An 18,800-nucleotide genomic window follows, 5' to 3' on the forward strand; every position below is an offset into this window, starting at 1 on the left:
CGTACACACACACACACACATACACACACATACATTATTACACGATGTCCATACCCCTCGTTCTCTCTGGACATCAAATAATAAAACACTTTACGGGTTCTGTGCTCTAGCTATTTACAATACAAAAGGAGGTCAGGTCGTTAGGTTATGTGAGGCAAAAGAGTCACACAGTTAAAGGAAATCATGACTTATGGTTTATATAAAGCATGTCCTTACATCTGCAGCAGTCTCTTTTAGGATGAGACTTTGTGAAGTTAAATATACTTGTTTCCAAATACAGCATTTATTGTAAAAGTAGCATAACCGTAAAAGATGACCTGAAACACATTACAGGCCTTTTAAATACATTTCTTTAAAATAATGAGTCATTATGTAATCAACTCATTCTTCAATAGAAAATGTGCTAATAACAGAAAATAATGAATAACATAATTATTAAATCATATTATGCTAAGAAAATCTTCCACTTACAAAGCAAATTTCCCTAGTACATTGATATTAGAAAATCGAGTGACCTGGATAATTGGCTTAAACACCATAAAATAATTTCTGTATTAAATTAGTAAATACATATTTTGGCTATACTCTAGTCACCTGGTTATTTTGAGTGACATAAGCCAGATCTCAATAAAACTTTTTTCTCTTGGCACAGTGACCACAGGCACATTTTAGAAACTATAAAGAATACATTGAGCTGTGATAAATCTATAATGTACTGTCACTACTTTGTAGATCTTGGGGAAATGAAGCAATAAGAAGCTTAAAGCTCCAAGTTATAATTAGGAGGTGTATTTGAGAAAATGAGATGACCCATCATATTGCTAAAAATTAAAATCACTTTGATTAAATTTTTAAAGAACAATTAGGTTTATATACCATTAAATATAATCTATTCATGAGATAATACCAGCTTAGAACATTGTCTGGCACTTAATAAGAATACAATGAATTTTAGCTGTTGTTATTGTCATTTTGATTTTTCAAAAAGGGATCATTCTTTGAAGTCAGGCAGACCTATTTTGAACTCCAGCCAGCCATTCTACTTATTAGTTCTCTGGCTTTATGTAGGTTATCTGGTTTTTTGCTCAGTTTGTTCATTATTAAAATGAAGATAATAATACTTACCTTATAGGGTTATTATGAAAATTAGCAATAATACATGGAAAGCACCTAGCACAGGGCTCAGCATATTAAATTTTCAATAAATGGTTGTTACCATTAATATAGTGATGGTTATACAAAGCCGCTGCAAAAAGAACACTCAGTTAAAATTCATTTTGGGTAATTTATCTTTTGGGGGTCATTAATTAGGACTGAATATTATTATTAATTATAAACCAACCTCATCTTGACTCTATGGCAGATATGAAGAAAATGCGGTTCTTACTTTAGGAAATCATAATTATAGCAACACAAAGAGATACAAAAACATTTCCTCAAGTGAGAAAAAAATATGATATCTGAGGTAAAGTGCCTCAACATTTACGCCTGTCCTATTTTTTCATTGCAGAGAGCTTTCATTTTGCAAAGCTTTTTTATGAATGTTATTTTTGATCATAAAAGGCTTTATGAAGGTGATGTTTTATAAAAGACAGATGGCTGCCTGGATCTCATAAAGGAAGTTAGGTTAGAGAAAAAAACACACATTTTTTTCCTCTTTTTTCAAGCACATTCAAAATATATCAATAAATAAAACTTCAATGATCAATGTAACCTAAGAAAATACACAAAAATACTGAACTGTCAACTTTATAAGATAAATGTACAAGTCTTGAGAAAATCACTTCTGAATTATAAAGCAAGGTATATCAGAAGTAACTATCAAGTCTAAAAGGATATAAAGAAAACTGGGTGGGGTAGTAAACCATTCAAAGATTAGGCATACTCAGCCAGCTTAAAATAAGTTTTAAGCTTATAATGAATTATATACTTGGTTTATTTATCAAAAATTCCAAATAATTTGACCAATTTTTTACTATTATGAGATTTCATTATGACATTGAGCTTATAGCTCAAATTAGTATTAACGGGCATATCTTCTTGTTCTTGTTAAGGAGGATGTAATTTAGAATTACACATTTAGTAATTCTAAAATTATCTTTTTAAAAGTTGTTACTAATACAGCTCAAATAAATGCAAACAACTTTTTAAAGAGTCTGAACACACACTTCCCACTGTAACACTAAAATACAATCAGTCAATAACAAAAATATAAAGAGGATAAGAACAAGAAATTTGTATCTTCAAGAAACACTCAATAAACTCATAAGGCTTATAAAATAATACACCATATTGTAATTAAGTTTTCAAAAGTTTGGTAAAAAGAGTAAGTGTAATCATAGAAGTGATGGCAGTCATCATCATGAGTTCAAATTATCAAGAAGTGGAGGATATGGGACTTAACATAAAAAGACTTAAATAACTGAAGATGAGTTAAGAAATCAAGAGTATCTATGATGGAGACAAAGATGCGATTTAAGAATGGAAGTTCAGGAGGCAGTGAGAAAACCAACCTGATTGAAGTTGTGTAGCGACTGGAGAGTAAGAATCAGTGAACTGGATTATACGGTAGCTTTAAATTAGATTTAATGTAGGCCTCGTGCATTCTTGAAAAGGCAGGTAGGAATGAAAGCAGTGCTTTAGAAAAATTATCCTATTAGGCTAGAGAAATTTAAATTATCAGTCAATTTTTAACATGAACTCTGGCTATGCTCCCAAACTTCAAGTTTATTTTAAAATTTGGGTAGAATCTCCATAGCTGTTGATTCAAACAGTAGGCTTCATTAGGCTCTGACAATTTTTTTGCACCTTATTATAAAATCTAATGAATAAATGTCCTATTTGAAAAATCTAAAATGTGAGGTAAGATATGGTATGGAAACAGATATTTACTGAACATCTGCTCTGTCAGGCATTATGCTAACTGTATATTATCAATTATCTCCAATTCTCAAAAAGTCTCTTCAATGTAAAGCTGATAATAGTAACAATTACAGTATTTCTACCGTTGAGCTATATAAAATTGCCCATAGGATTTTTTCACCAGCGATTTTATATGGGTCAACCTAATATATGCCAGTAATTGGAATAAATTATACATATATAATATGACATTTAATCCTCTCAGCAATTCTATCATATTGCTTTACAGCTGAGGAAAGTAGAGATCGAAGTGCAACTTGTTCAGGGTCAAATAGAAAATCAAGGGTTAAATGAATATTTGACCTGTTTTACTTTTATTGATTGATTTGGAGACAGAGTTTCACTCTTGTTGCCCAGGCTGGAGTGCAATGAGGCCATCTCAGCTCACTGCAACCTCTGCCTCCTGGGTTCAAGTGATTCTCCCGCCTCAGCCACCTGAGTAGCTGGGGTTACAGGCATGAACCACCACGCCTGGCTAATTTTGTATTTTTAGTAGAGACGGGGTTTCACCATGTGGGTCAGGCTAGTCTCGAACTCCCGACCTCAGGTAATCCACCTGCCTTGGCCTCCCATAGTGCTGGGATTACAGGCATGAGCCACTGCGACCGGCCTTGATCTGCTTTATTCTTAAGCAATTCTATTTCTATCACACATGTCTCAAAACCCACTTGCAAAAGTCAAGTGAAACATTTTGAAATGAGGATATATGTGTATATATTCATATATGTGTATATTTAAATCCACACTAAGATTTTGTGTTTATGTATATCTATTATCCACATATTTTTATATGAATGTTCAAATTCTGTCTCATACACACACAACACACACAACACTGACATCCTTTCCTTTGATAATATTTTTCCCTTGAAATGTCTCCTAAATTTTACAAAAATTTTATACTTCCTATAGGGTTATCTTGTGGATATTTATAGTTCATCAATGAATAATCTTTTCTTTATGATTTCAAGCAGTATATAAAATGATAAAAAATATTGAGGCAGAAATCCATGCGGAGATAAAATGTACATAATATAGTTCGGCAACTAATTCATTTTTAATTTTAATGATTATGTATTAGTTCCCGAGTTATGATTTTCTATCAAAGTAATAATTCTATTGTTTCAGCCTTAGGCTATATCTGCAAACTGCCAGCATTAATGATCAACTCAGTAGGAAAGGCAAATAAATTATTTTTTAAAAAAAAACAGCCTGAATAAAAGTTGTCTGACTGAATACCCAACTTTCCAGAAGAGATCAGCACATTCATGGTGGTATGGCCATAGACTGAACCCCTGACTTTTCAATTGGTTACGTTGGATTGCGTATCAGTTCTGGATGGCAGTTGATCACTATGGAGAAACTAATTAGATACCATCTAATTGGCTGATAAGTGCTCAAATTAAGCAACTCAAACATTTTATGATCAATTTCTGACTAGATCCAATGTGCTTTAAATGTCTTTGAATACAATCACAGTTGATTTACTATATACTATATTTTTCATGGAATATAAGCTTTAAGTATCAAATATTTAGTTACTTGTATATTAAAAAGGTGAAATGCTAAGTCATACATTATGTAATGGGCAAAGCACATGTCCATCCTCACATTTTCATATAATTTTTGCAAACTTAATTTAGTAGATTATTGGTCTTGTGAAATACTCACGGAATTAGTCTGACAAAGTTATTTGAGGCAGAATGTGTTTTAATGAGACTATAGTCATAGCAGATAAAAGGATGTAATAATTATAGATAAATAACCATTTTCTTATTAATAATGGAATACAACTGATTGAAGATTAAAACAAAAATAAAGAAGAGAAACACCTCTGTGAAACCTTCTGAATGTCCTTTCAAAAAGTTAACTTTATGAATACAGAGCCCAGAACACAGGATCCTATACGATGAAATCAAATTGAGACTATACATACATTATTCCACAGCAGTAAAAGCTATGAATTTAATGATCTGGAATAGTCACTTAAAACTGTAAGATTCTAGAATAGACACAGTTTTGAAACAACAGTATAAATGAATGAGTAATGTGATCCAAAGCACAAAGATACTGAATGCTAATTTTAGAAAGATTCACAGCAGCTTGAATAGATTAAATATTTTGTATAGGAAAAAAATCTATTGATGTCTCAAAATTACATGCAATAAAGTATGAACAGCTGGTTCTCTTTTATTGGTTTTCATGCAGAAATGATTATTTTCCAGTGGGTAATTACTGACTGATTTATTTCCTATATCCATTTGCTCACATTTTAATGTCCCTGAATACTTAGAAGAGGTCATCTTTTGCAGGGAAATGTGTTTGAAACGCTAAAGTTACTGTGATTATAAAATTTCCAAATTTTAATACCTTTTCAACCATTGGTTAAATATGTATTACATTCACTTTTTTCCAGGACAAATTAAACAGTACAAAATGAAATAGGAACTCTCAGATAATACCAACCATGATAACTGAGCACAAAAAAGCCACTTGTTGTGAAATCACTGTGGAATTTGATTAGAATCTGATTTGAAGTACTGTAGACTGATTCCAAAGCGGTATTGCCACTAAACTGACCGATCTGAGGTGAATTTTGGTCTGGTCCATCCCTATGAGACAAGGATTGGGAAAGGAGGAGAAATCAAGATTGATTTTGGAAGTAGTTTTGAACCAAGTTTAATAAAAGTATTGCACAATATTTATATTCTAACATATCAATAATAAAGATGCAGGAAGCTAATAATAAATAATAATTAATAATAATAATAAATAATAATAAAGATTCAGGAAGCTAACCAATGAGTGCAAATTATATATTTTATATCTATGTAGGTGACCACATATTTTTAAATGTAAAGTATAGAAATAGATTACATTTTTACTAAATGGAATGTACTCATATTAGTTATAATCAATACATTGTCTTTGTTTTTTTTACCAAAGCTCTGATGCTTTTAAATGCTTGAGGTTTGCCCCTCTTTTATTTTCTTCAGCAACAGTCTTGAGAATCACAGACTGTTAAAGTTACACCTCTTAGAACTCAGATTAACAAATTATCAGTAGTTAATTATTAATTCAGACACTTTCTTTAATACATTTTTATTTATTTATTTATTTAGAGACAGGGTCTCACTCCGTTGCCCATGCTGGAGTGCAGAAGGATGATCACAGCTCACTGCACCTTTGACCTCCCAGGCTCAAGGGATCCTCTCACCTCAGCCTCCTGAATAGCTGGGACCACAGGCGCATGCCACCATGTCTGGCTAATTTTTTATTTTTTCCAGAGACAGAGCCTCACTATGTTGCCCAGGCTGGTATTGAACTCTTGGGATGAAGTGATGTTCCCACTGTGGCCTCCCAAAGTGCTAGGATTGCAGATGTGAGCCACTGCACCTGGCCTTAATATATTTTTAAATAAAGATGTTTCAATTGACAAGACTGTAATACAACTAAATTTTTATGACAGGAATCCACTAGTTATATTAAATAATTATAATTTCTTAAATTCCACTGGCTTTTGTAAGTAGAGAACTTCCATACCTTAAACTTAGTCTGTTAACTCCCTGTTTTAGCACATTAATTTAATAATATTTTTTAATCTTGTTTTCACCTATGAAGTCTTTGTTCCACAATGTTTACCTAGTTCATGGGGCAAATAAGCCAAAACCTATTTCTCCTGTGTATGTAATTCTACAAGACACATACTGTCACTCTCAGTTACTCACATCAATTCAAATATCAAATGACAATTTGTAACAGAGTATTGTGATATATTTTTATTCCAAACTTGTTTTACTATATAAATAATTGAATAAATCAATAACAATAGTCCTGACTTACCATACAGTAATGAAATCATATATTGGTTCTGTTTGAAGGACAGTAAAATTGATGTAGATGCCATTCCCAGGGGGTACTCTTACAAGCCAAAAACAATCTTGAAAGTTTGGATATTCATCAGGATACCCAGGAGAATAAATGGTGCCATTCATTGAAGTTATATTCCCACCACAAAGAGCTATGCAAAAAGTCACAAAACAAAATAATATTTTAAAATAACAATAAACTGACTATGGAGAAAAAGGCAAACATTTCACGTATCTTAAGCATTATGAAACACATTTATGCTTTGTTTTTACTTCAGTTGAGGTATATATAATGAAGTTGGCAACAGTACACAAAATAGTCAACTTTTATTTATTTTTCCACATGAGGTATACTAAATAATTGTTATTAATGATCACTAGATTAGTAAATTACATTGTCTTCTCTATTTTCAATTACATTATCTTCTCTATTATTTAAATATTTTATATCAATGCAAAGACTTTAACTTTCATTTGCCTCTTACTATGTGTACATATAAGGCCTTATAAGAGGTTCAAAGCCTTTTATTTCAAAGGGTTTTCTAGAGGAAAGGAACTCAGTAGCAGTATCTGGGTTAGTGGTTTACATAAGAATGACTTAAATGCATACAAACCCACATGCACCCCCTTCCCTTCCCCACACACATAAGAAAAGCTCTAAAGTGTGAATCAACTATTTTTTCACTCCCAATAGGAAAGGCTAGGACTCCTGCCAATAATGACAAAACCGTTATTCATTATAGAACCTTAGGGGTTTAAAAAATATCTTCAGCTGAGAGACTATATATTTAGCATGCTATTGGAAGACGAAGACAAGTAAAAAGTGCCAAAACAATATTAAAAACAGATGACATCACCTAAAAGATAGCTTCAAGTTAGAAGCATACCTTCACACCTTGGAAGTGGATGATTCCAGTTACGACTGACTCCATGAAGGCATGTGAGAGCTGAATTTCCAATTAATGTGTATCCTGGGAAACAGTCAAATGAAATGGTTTGACCCACAGTAAAATCATTACCAATTACAAAACCATTTCGAAACGGGCGTGGATCAGGACAGCTTTGCAACTGATAGGCTGGAAAGAGGAAAAAGAAAGACATTTTTTATTTCCAAATTTCAGAGGCCACAGACAGGGTACTACAGCAATTTTGCAACTTACAAATAGATGTGATGCTACTTGTAGTTGATTACAAATAGCAATTCAGGTTTATGATAAATGCTGTTAATGACCTGTGACATAAATTTCTTCTCATGTCTACAATTTTCATATTTAAAATGTTAGTACAATTCATAAAAATGCATGCTTTCTTCACCTACTTGTGCAACCCAAATAAATTATGTTTTAATGAAAATGTAAACTCTTCTTAAAGCTACAATTTTAATCGAATATATTCTGATTCTCTTCCAGAGAATGCAATTGCTTCTTGATTATGTTACAAGCACACAATGCAATAAGAATATGTATAAGCCTAATTCGGAGCCTTTTTACAGTTTGTTTTACTAATTGTTTTTCTACAGATCACAATGTACTTCTGTTGAGTTAATTTCAAAGAAGTTAGTTTGTAAAATAAAGCACTGGAAAAAAATTTTATTTTAATATAAAATAAACTTTGTACTTCAGTTATGGGATAATTTGGGCAATGCAGTATAATTGCCTGTTTATTTGTTCATACTTCTCTTGCTCTACATTTTGTATGAGATCAAAGTTCCTGTTTGTATTATTATCATATCTCAAAGCCTTGGCTATTGCCTTTCACAGAGTAGTGTTAAATAAACATTACTAAATAAATGTTAGACCTATGAACAGGGCATATTCTCATATAATATCAATATTTGGAAATTTTTAATTAAGAAGTTCAAAATTGTATTCTAATTAGTAAAATTTAAATTGCTGAAAATTAAAGACTACTTCTCTACCAAACCGTTAAAATTTTATATTCCTCAAATAAAAAATTACATTCGAAGTTGAATAAACTATCCTGTTGTTTATTACAATATAACTCAAATTTTTAGGACTAAAGGTTTCAGAATTAATGAACAAATTCTTTAAAATGTTAAGTGCTTTTATTCTTAATGTGTCCTTTTCATTTTAATTGATATTCTACACAAAAAAAATTCTACACAAAAATATATTAGAAAGAGTTCTCATTCCAACTTAAGACAAATGTCTATTAGGAATTGATCATTAGGAGTTGGAATATATTATTCTATTAAACATACCCTTTCAATTTCTACTCCATGCTTTTTAGTTTAGTAAGTATAGAAAATAGATTTTAAGTGTTTAGGAGAAAGTTCCCATTCTAATGTTATATACAATACAGTGAGGTGGCAGAATTGGGTATGGAGGCAGGGAACCTAAGGCTGTCTAACACCGACTTCCTCAAACTAAATTGAAAGGAAAACCCTAACTTCCTACACCTAAGTAATAAAAGGACCAGAGGCAACTCCGTCTAAAAACCCCTCACCTTTTAGGCCCAGCAGATGAAAAATTGGCTGTGGGCAACCAATCAGACTGATTGTGGGCCGAGTCTTCGTTTGCACAGAAGTATAACTTTGTAACTTCACCTTAGCCTCTGATTGGTTGCAAAAAGCAATTGGTTGCTTTTTGCAACCAATCAGATATTTGCACAGGAGTGTGATCTTTGTAACTTCACTTCAGCTTCTGGTTGGCTGCTTTCAGATCAGACTGATTGTGGGCTACCACTTCATTTACATGAGGTAAGCATGAAGTGGCCAATGGGAAACTTTTAGGGGGCATTTGGACCCAAAAAGATTCTGTATCTGGGCCCTTGAGCCACTGGTCGGCCTGCTCCCACACTGGGAATGTATTTTCATTTTCAATAAATCCCTGCTTTCGTTCTTTTGTTGCTTCATTCTTTCTTTGCTCTGCTGGGCGTTTTGTCCAATTCTTTGTTCAAAAAGTCAAGAACCTGGACAACTTGGAGTCACAATTGTGTACCGGTGACAACAGGACTTACCAAACCTAATAATCTTGTCAGTAATAACATTAATTTTCAAACTGATTCCTTCAGTAGAAGGGTACTCTTAATTGTACAGTATAATTTTTCCAAATTCAGAAGGTTCTTAAAATATAACCACAAAATCAATCCAAAAATAATATTGACTCTGTGAATATATATGTTAACTATTTCTTTAAAATGCACTAGGTTAGTTACATAAATGTAACACAAAACGAAACCATTTTAAAACTCAGTGTGATTCACAAATAACATCTCCTCATCATTGTAATACATTATGGCTCATGTTAATAATATGTCAGTAACAGTGAAAAAAATTTATATATTTTACACTTTTATTATGTCAATAATGAATTGTTTTTCAAGGATATATTAACTGAAAAAATCAGAGTTAATAAAGCTCAAATTCTAGTTTTACATCATTCAAATAAGAACATTATTTTGAGAGAGAGAGGGAAAATGAGAATAGGAAAAAAACAGGTTTAGTCAGTTTTAAGGTGCATAGCAAAGAACTTGGCATAAGGCCATGTACACTTGCTAAAGTATATCACAAATATGGTTCTGAGTCTTCTAGCAGCAAAGAAGAGAAAGTCAACCAATTACCCAATTGTTTTAAAAATAATTAATTTCCTTGCAAGCACGGTTAATTCAATGTGCTGGGAGGTGATTGAAATGACTCCTATTTTATGAAAGTGATTATGTGTAATGTAGTGTTCTTACATAATGCATGCAAGTATAGTACAAATTATAATTATTTCAGATCCATGTACTTTGATGTTTAAGACCTATATCTATCTTAACTACTTTCAAATTTCCTTTTTGGTAGATACTTTAGCAAATATTTGTTGTGCTTACTGTTCTAGATGCTTATGATACTCCAATGAACAACCCAATTCCCCGTTCTTGAGGAGCTCAGATAAAAAGCATTACATAAAATCCTTCAATAATTAGGGCAGAGATGTAATAAAATTTTACATCTCTGTTATTTTGATTAAAAATTTCAGCCATTAGAAATAAACTTTATTATGTAAAATATCATCATTTTAATATTTAATTTTAACAGAATATACACATATAAGACATGAAATAATATCATAATAGCAATAGCTAAAAAGTACTGAGTAATTACTAATGATATACATCATGGAATACACCTTACATACATTTTTTAATAAAAAGTTCAATACAACTTATCTGAAAGTTAGTGTAATTAACTCCATTATGCACATGAGCAAATGGAGAGCAAGGCCGAGGCCACATTAGATAGAACAGGAAGAATCAACATTTGAGACTAGCTCTACTTATGCCCAAACCCTTTACTCAAAAGAGATAAAAATCTTGCTCAAGGTCATGCAGTAGTTCTGTTTGAGAGATAGGTCTAATATAACATGATTATCAAAGTATTTATATTCTCATGATAATAGAACAAAATGAAGGAATGTCATATTAGTCTATCACTATAAAGTAAAAGAACATTTTACATAATACAACACATGAATAATACAAAACATCTTTTCAATATATTCCTTTTAATATAAAAGCAAAGATAAATCTTTGCTGTGCAGCTGGCCTTGCTTATTTGCCATGCCTTGCTTAATTTAATTGTGTATTAACTTAAGACTAATTCAATCCTGTTTCATGGTTAGGATTTTCTAAGGTCTCAGAGAGACATCATTCTCCCTGTGTAGTTTCCAGACAGTTGCATTGTTCTAAAAATCTTCCTAATTGAAGCTCACCTTGGCTTAAGTTTGTTTTTTTTTTTTCTAAAACAGAATACAGAAAATAATTAGACTCAGTTAAAAATTTCTAATAGCTGATTTGGGGTTATGTAAATTTTCATTTTTTATTATTTCTCTTACCTTGGTATACAATATGAAACCCTTGTTTGTTTTGTGAATAGTCACTGTGAAAATATAAGCTGGTTTCATGGGTGGTGCTGAATAAGGAAGATGGTATTTGAGGACCACTAAGCCGGCCAATAACAGTACTAGTTTCTGAGGATCCACTTCTAACTTCCAAATAATCATGTATGGTTTCTGTAGAAAAATTTACAAACTGGAGATGTACACCTGAAGAAGAAAACAAACATAATGCTACTTTATTTGTTTTACCAAATTAAACATAAATATACACACACACAATGACATCAATGTACTTAGGTTTGCATTTAAGTCAAGAGGCATAATCTCAAGATCTGAGTCATGGATTTGCTGTCTGCCTAAGACAGGTAACTTTGCTAAGGTTCAAAGTAAAAGAATACTGCTCTCACATGTACGTTATTAGTTAAAAGGAAAAACATTTCATTTCATTATAATGTCACTGTATGAAAAATGATCCAAAAAAGTGGTTTTCTTATTCTTTAATACCCTTTAAATTACATAAACTAATTTTTAGAGGAAAAGGCCACTTTTGGCCTAATTTGTGTTATGGAAAAGGTCAATCTAAGGTTGAAAATAATTGCAAATTTGTAATATACTAACATAGATCCCACAATTGCATTAGAAGTTATTCATTCATAGGAGAGAAATTAACTTCTCAGAAATATAACTTGTATATAATTTAAAGGGTGCTCTTTCAGTGTTTTGCTTGTCAGAAGATAATGCAGGCTTTTATATAATAACCTTAATAAAATCTGGTGATCATTGTTATAAGTGGTCATGTTGCAATGTAATCTCAATATCTTTATAAGCATAACTAAAATATGAGACAGTGAAATGTCTCTGGGATAAAAAAATCTTAATTAAAGTATATTTGCTTAATTAATTTAACACTCAATTTTTGTAAATTTGATGTTTTTCTTACTATTACCACTCTCTAAATTATTTATAATAAAATCTGATATTTGGTGAATGTTTTAAGTTATTTATATTTGCTATACATTATATATATTACCTGCCTCAAGTGATTTATATATGCTAACTTATTTAATTCTCACCGTTTCATGAGAACAAGGAAAGTGAGTCACAGAGAAGTAAGACACATGTAAAGTTTACACAGTGATCCAGTAGGCTTGAACTGCAAACCAAGGCATTCAGACTCTTAAGCTTATGATATTAATAAACTACACTGGGGCTCCAAGTAAATGCGCATCATGTTACTAAATGATTTTTTAAACAGTCCCTTGGACAAATAAGCTTTGGAAATATTTAAAACAGAGTTTAAAATATTAAACAACTTTCTGAAAAATTAGATTAACTTTTTAGAACTTTGGACATGCTACTTTAATATGTGAAGACCCAGGATGTGCACTTTTTGTTTTAATTTTTAACTGAGCACTTTTATTACAATCATCTTTTACAAAATTATTTCATATATTCTTGAACATATGTTTCTTTACCTCTTGAAATGTATTTTTTATTTTATATATATATATATATATAGATATATATGGCTTAAATACATTGGACCTAATATTTGATTTAATCAAATTCAAAGAAAAGAGTGTGGTTATTAAATTGTAATCAAATATGAAAGTCTCTTATGTTTTCATTTATAAATTAGAGATATATATTCAAGTTTTAATACGGTTGGTTTTCAAAATCAAGAATTAGCCAGAAATTGAAGATCATGTTATAATGAGACTACTGAAACTATTTTTAATGATTCGTTTTAAAATAATTCATTTAGCTACATAAGCTACAGTGGCTAGTGAAAGATATGTGGAAGAGCCATACTGGTTCAAATCTGTTGTTCATTTACATCAGTATTCTATCAATGGACATAGAAGCTCACTACAACTTCGAATTTAGAGTTTCCACATTTTAGCCAAAATGATCCTAAATAGGATTTCTAAATAGAAAGTCCCCAGCAACCTTCTCTCAATAACGTCCTGCTTTCCCAAAACCTCAGGCCAGTCACACAGTGTTCAGGCATGTTTAATTTTTTTTAGCTTTCTCACCTGCATTTTTCTACTTGTCACCTTGTTTACCTAGAATTTATTTCACGCTTCCTGCAGCAGACTGACGTTCTTTGCTGGACTGACTTTTACTTAACTTTTTGTTTTTACATTTCATTTAATCATTTATTTATTTTTTAGAGACAGGGTTGCCCAGGATGCTCAGTGGCATGATCATAGCTCACTGTAAACTCAAACTCCAGGACTCAAGCAGTCCTTCTGCCTCAGCCTTCTGATTAGGTGGGACATACAGGCAGGCTCCACCATGTGTGGCTAATTTTTTTTTATTTATAGTACAGACAGAGCCTCACTATGTTGCCCAGGCTGCTTATTTATTTATTTATTTATTTATTTATTTTTTGAGGTAGAGTCTTACTCTGTCGCCCAGGCTGGAGTGCAGTGGCAAGATCTCCGCTCACTGCAACCTCCGCCTCCCGGGTTCAAGCAATTCTCCTGCCTCAGCCTCCAGAGTAGCTGGGACTACAGGTGCATGCCACCATGCCTGGCTAACGTTTTGTATTTTTAATAGAGATGAGGTTTCACCATGTTAGCCAGGATGGTCTCAATCTCCTGACCTTGTGATCTGCCCGCATCAGCCTCCCAAAGTGCTGGGATTACAGGCGTGAGACACCATGCCTGGCCTGGTTACTTATCTTTAAAGCTAAAGTTCAAGCATCACTCCCTCTGTCAAGACTTTACTGCATTTCCTATACTAGGCTGATGTACATTCTAAGTACAATCCTGTGCTCTCTAGTTACAGTGTATCATAATAATACATTTTACTGTCTCCTCATTATGACTGTAACTTATTTAAAGAAAAATGCAAAGTCTGCATTGCCATACATTTTATCTCCAACACTTAGCAGTATCTGGAGTATAATATACACTCAGTAAATATTTGTCAAAACTATGAGTTACCTGTTAATTTATGTAAAACATTTAAATATGCATTTATACTCTGAGGTTATAGATGCCTACTGGGTAGTGAGATACACAAGTTCAGTCCTCAATAAGTGATATAGTACAGAATTTCCTAATAACTCTAAAACCACCTGGTTTGTGCTTCAATGAGTATCTATTCATGCTAGTCTTTTGTGATTTAATGAACATGTGTACCCTCAATCAAGCACTTCTTTTAGTGCATTTATAAACTCATAGGATCTGCAAAAGCTGTAAGAGAGTATATTAGTGATGTGAGGGTAAGGAGAATTTATTAAATATGATATATTATGTAATGTATCAAAAATATTGGGAATTATTACATTAAAATTGGGAAGGTATTATAGTGATTTGTATTTAAACCTCATATTTTAAAATTTGTACTACTTTTTAAAAATAAAATCTAATTTACTTGAAAAGAAAATGGGATGAGTTCAATAGATTACTAGAAAATAATAACTGTACTACTTGATTACAGCAATAAGAAAAGAGTTACAAAAACAACGTACATAAAATTTAGGTTGAATTTATCATTATTATACATATCTAATTCAGGGTATATCCATACATAGTGATTGAAAAATAGTATAAGTCTGTCTATCTATATCAATCTATACATCTCTGTATATAATTATAAAATGACCTTGCACACTGTTGGTGAGAATAAATATTAGTACAGACATTACAGGAAACAATATGGAGGTTCCACAGAAAAATTTAAAATAGAACTACCATATGTGCCAACAATCCTACCACTGGGTATATGTGCAAAAGAATTGAAGTCAGAATCTTGAAGAGATATCTTCAATCTTGTGTTTTTGCAGCATTACTCACAACGGACAAGATATGGAATCAATCTAAGTGTCCATCATCTGATGAATGGATAAAGAAAATATAGTACATATACACAATGAAACACTATTCAGCCATAAAAAACAAGGGAATTCTGTCATGTACAACAATATGGATGAACCTGGAGGGCATTATGTTAAGTGCAATTAAGTCAGGCACAGAAAGACATATCACATGATCTCACTTACATGTGGAATCTGAAAAAACTGAACTCAGAAGTAGAAAGTAGAAGGGTAGTTACCAGGGTGTAAGACAGAGGGATTAAGAAAATGTTGGTTAAAGGCACAAAATTTCAGTTACACAAAAGAAGTAAATTCATTGTACAACATGGTAACTATAGTTATTAACAACATATTGCGCTCTTGAAAATTGCTAAGAGGGTTTTAAGTGTTCTCACCATAAAAAATATTAGAGGTAATGTATTAATTAACTTTATTTAGTTCTTCCAAAATGTATACATATTTCAAAATATCATGTTGTACATGATAAATATGTATAATTTTTATTTGTCAATTAAAAAATAATAAATTAGAGTAAAAAAAAAGAAAATGTCCATATACCTTCAATTATCCAAGTACTCCTAGTGAAATGTATTTGACTTAAGCAACAATTATTTAAATTTCACTCTTCAATTTACATAGTTGTATGTATTCCTAAACTAAACTGCAATTTGTGAAGATTTTATAAAGTCTTATTCGACATTGAAATTTACTTTAAGGCTACATTAATAAATATTGAAAGCTCTTTCACGTGTTTTTAATACACATACCAAAACCTATGGGTAGATTTATTGTCCATGTGCAATCTAAACTGCTGGGATAGTTTCCAGGAAACCCAGGACTGAGGATCACACCACTGAAGTCTGACATAGCACCACCACACTGAGCTGCAAAATAACAGAAATCCAAAGTAAACCAGAGTAGAGGAATAATTTACTGTATTAAAAAATATATGAAAATCATTCCACGTTTTCAAGGCTCTGAGTTAAAACTGTTCGATATAAATTTGAATATTGTCAATGTTCATTCACTATACACTAGGAATTAAATATAATCAACAACAGATTTTCTAAAACAGCGTAAAAAGACAACATCCTTCCTTCCTCAGAAATAAGTGCAAAGTAAATCAATTATTGCATAAAAGTAACAGATCATGTGCAGTCAATGTAAACGAACAAAGACATGTCCTTTGCCACAGCGGGCACTTTATTTCTCTTCCTCAAGTAGTCCTAGAAATGTTTTGAATCATCCCAAAGACGATATAATTTAGAGTAAAATCAAGCCAACCACTTCAGCTCTAAGTACTGTATTCAAGAGGAAATCATTTTCACAGCCTTCCCTCCTTTTCCTTTTTTTTTTTTTTTTTTGAGATGGAGTCTCTCTCTGTCACCCAGGCTGGAGTGCAGTGGCACCATCTCGGCTCACTGCAAGCTCCGCCTCCCGGGTTCACGCCACTCTCCTGCCTCAGCCACCTGAGTAGCTGGGACTACAAGCGCCTGCCACCACGCCCGGCTAATTTTTTGTATTTTTAGTAGAGATGGGGGTTTCATTGTGTTAGCCAGGATGGTCTTGATCTCCTGACCTCGTGATCCGCCCGCCCAGGCCTCCTATCCTTTTCCTCTTTTTGTGAGAAGGCTCAATAAAGATTTTTAAGCAAAATATTGGTTTCCATGCATATGTGAGAAGTTCACATATTACACATTAGATATGGCCTTATTTTATCCTAAAAGAATCAAGACAAAAAATAGAGAAGTAAAAATAAGTAAAAAGATGCACACAAATTTGAGAATGTAGGGAGTTCGTAAATGTGCTTGTTTTGGAATCCCTATTATATGGTTTACTATCAATAAGGTAAGCAAAAGCTCTAAGACCAGAAATTTACTCAAGTTTTAAAATATAATTAGATAGAACCCTTGAGCATATATGAAAGGCAATTGCATTTTAGAAACCTATTCTTGACCGTCTAAAGCACATTTTTATCTTTTTATTGTTAGATGAAGAATCAGATTTCATGACTACAAATGAAGTTCAAAAGTTACCTATATAGAATACTTATTTGCAATCGCATCCATTTATTTCGTGCCAAGAGTAGCAACAGACAGATACTCAAATCTCAGGTTATATATTTTAAAGGCAAATTCAGTAGGAATTTTAACAATGTTTTATACAATATTCAATAAGTTTGACAACTATCTTTTGCTATGTGAACTGAATAAATTATGTGTCAAGCTGATTTTATATAATCTTGGAGTCAACCTGCATATAAACCTTTCATCAAACTTGTGATTATAATCAAACTCTAAAGATATGCCCATATGCTTTTTCATGCTTCTGAAATCTGTTAATTCACCCTTAAACCAAATCAATTTTCAATGAAGTTAGTATTTACCAATTCATTTTCCTAAATTCAATTGTTCACACATATTCATCACAAAATCTGATAATTAACGAGTTGTAAAAACAATAGTTTGGTCAATTAAAATATTTTTAAAGTTTCTGGCAATAGATTTGTAGGTTTGTTTTGCTTTATTCTGAAGTTTGAGTAAAAGGCAAGGACTATCTTTTATTTTCTTGCCTTCACAATTTCAAATCTTTGAGCTGCCGATTGTCCTTCTAATTCTGTTACTTTCTATCTCTTTAGATATGAACTGGAATTCCTGTCCTCTGCATTGACGGCCCCTCCTTTCAGGGTGAAAAATACGAAAAAGAAAAGAGAATAAAGAGATAACAACAACAGAAGACAATGACAAATCATTAGAGACATATGAAGAAGGATACCGAAGAATAAATCTGCCTTCAGCAATTTGTTCATGTCTGTTTCCTCAGTATCTCTGCAATCTCAACACTCCTATGCCTTGAATATCAATTTTGTGTGTGTCATCAGCAGCTTCATGTAGACTCTTTTGTGTCCCATTACACTCTTTTTGTTAGGGAAAACCATACCTTAGTCTTCCAAAATAAAATCAACTTCTGTTTTTTTGTCTTAGTTGTCTCTAATATCTAAAATCTCACATGAATTTTCCTTCTTTCCATCAAAATATCTGACAGATTGCTTATTTTCCAGTTCACGAGGCTGTAGCCTTGTTATCTGATGACTAGTGTTTTAAGACATTCTCTGAATCAGCCTCTTGCTTTCAGCTTCTCCTTACAATATTGCTATTATTATCACTGCCAATATTTTAATACTCTATCACATGTAGTACCAGCTTATTGTTCAAAATTTATAAAATACAAAAAAAAAAAGAGTAAAAAGGAATTTAAAATGGGCCAGGTGTGGTGGTTCATGCCTGTAATCTCAGCACATTGGTATACCGAGGCAGGCAGATCACCTGAGGTCAGGAATTC

General features: G+C 32.2%; 1 protein-coding gene across 4 annotated transcripts in view; it reads right to left on the bottom strand.

Moving 5' to 3' along the window:
* CSMD3 (CUB and Sushi multiple domains 3) overlaps nucleotides 1-18,800 on the bottom strand; it is a 1,211,731-nt gene that overhangs the window by 108,620 nt on the left and 1,084,311 nt on the right. For all 4 annotated transcript variants that reach the window (XM_054518783.2, XM_063726791.1, XM_063726792.1 and 1 more), the window contains 5 exons: nucleotides 16,226-16,342; nucleotides 11,630-11,839; nucleotides 7,679-7,867; nucleotides 6,766-6,943; nucleotides 5,389-5,534 (listed from right to left, as the gene is read on the bottom strand). In XM_054518783.2, coding sequence (XP_054374758.2) covers nucleotides 5,389-5,534; nucleotides 6,766-6,943; nucleotides 7,679-7,867; nucleotides 11,630-11,839; nucleotides 16,226-16,342 — 840 coding nt within the window. The remainder of the gene's footprint in view (nucleotides 1-5,388; nucleotides 5,535-6,765; nucleotides 6,944-7,678; nucleotides 7,868-11,629; nucleotides 11,840-16,225; nucleotides 16,343-18,800) is intronic.

Source organism: Pongo abelii, chromosome 7, assembly GCF_028885655.2.
Source record: "Pongo abelii isolate AG06213 chromosome 7, NHGRI_mPonAbe1-v2.0_pri, whole genome shotgun sequence".
In the NCBI taxonomy this organism is placed as follows: domain Eukaryota; kingdom Metazoa; phylum Chordata; class Mammalia; order Primates; family Hominidae; genus Pongo; species Pongo abelii.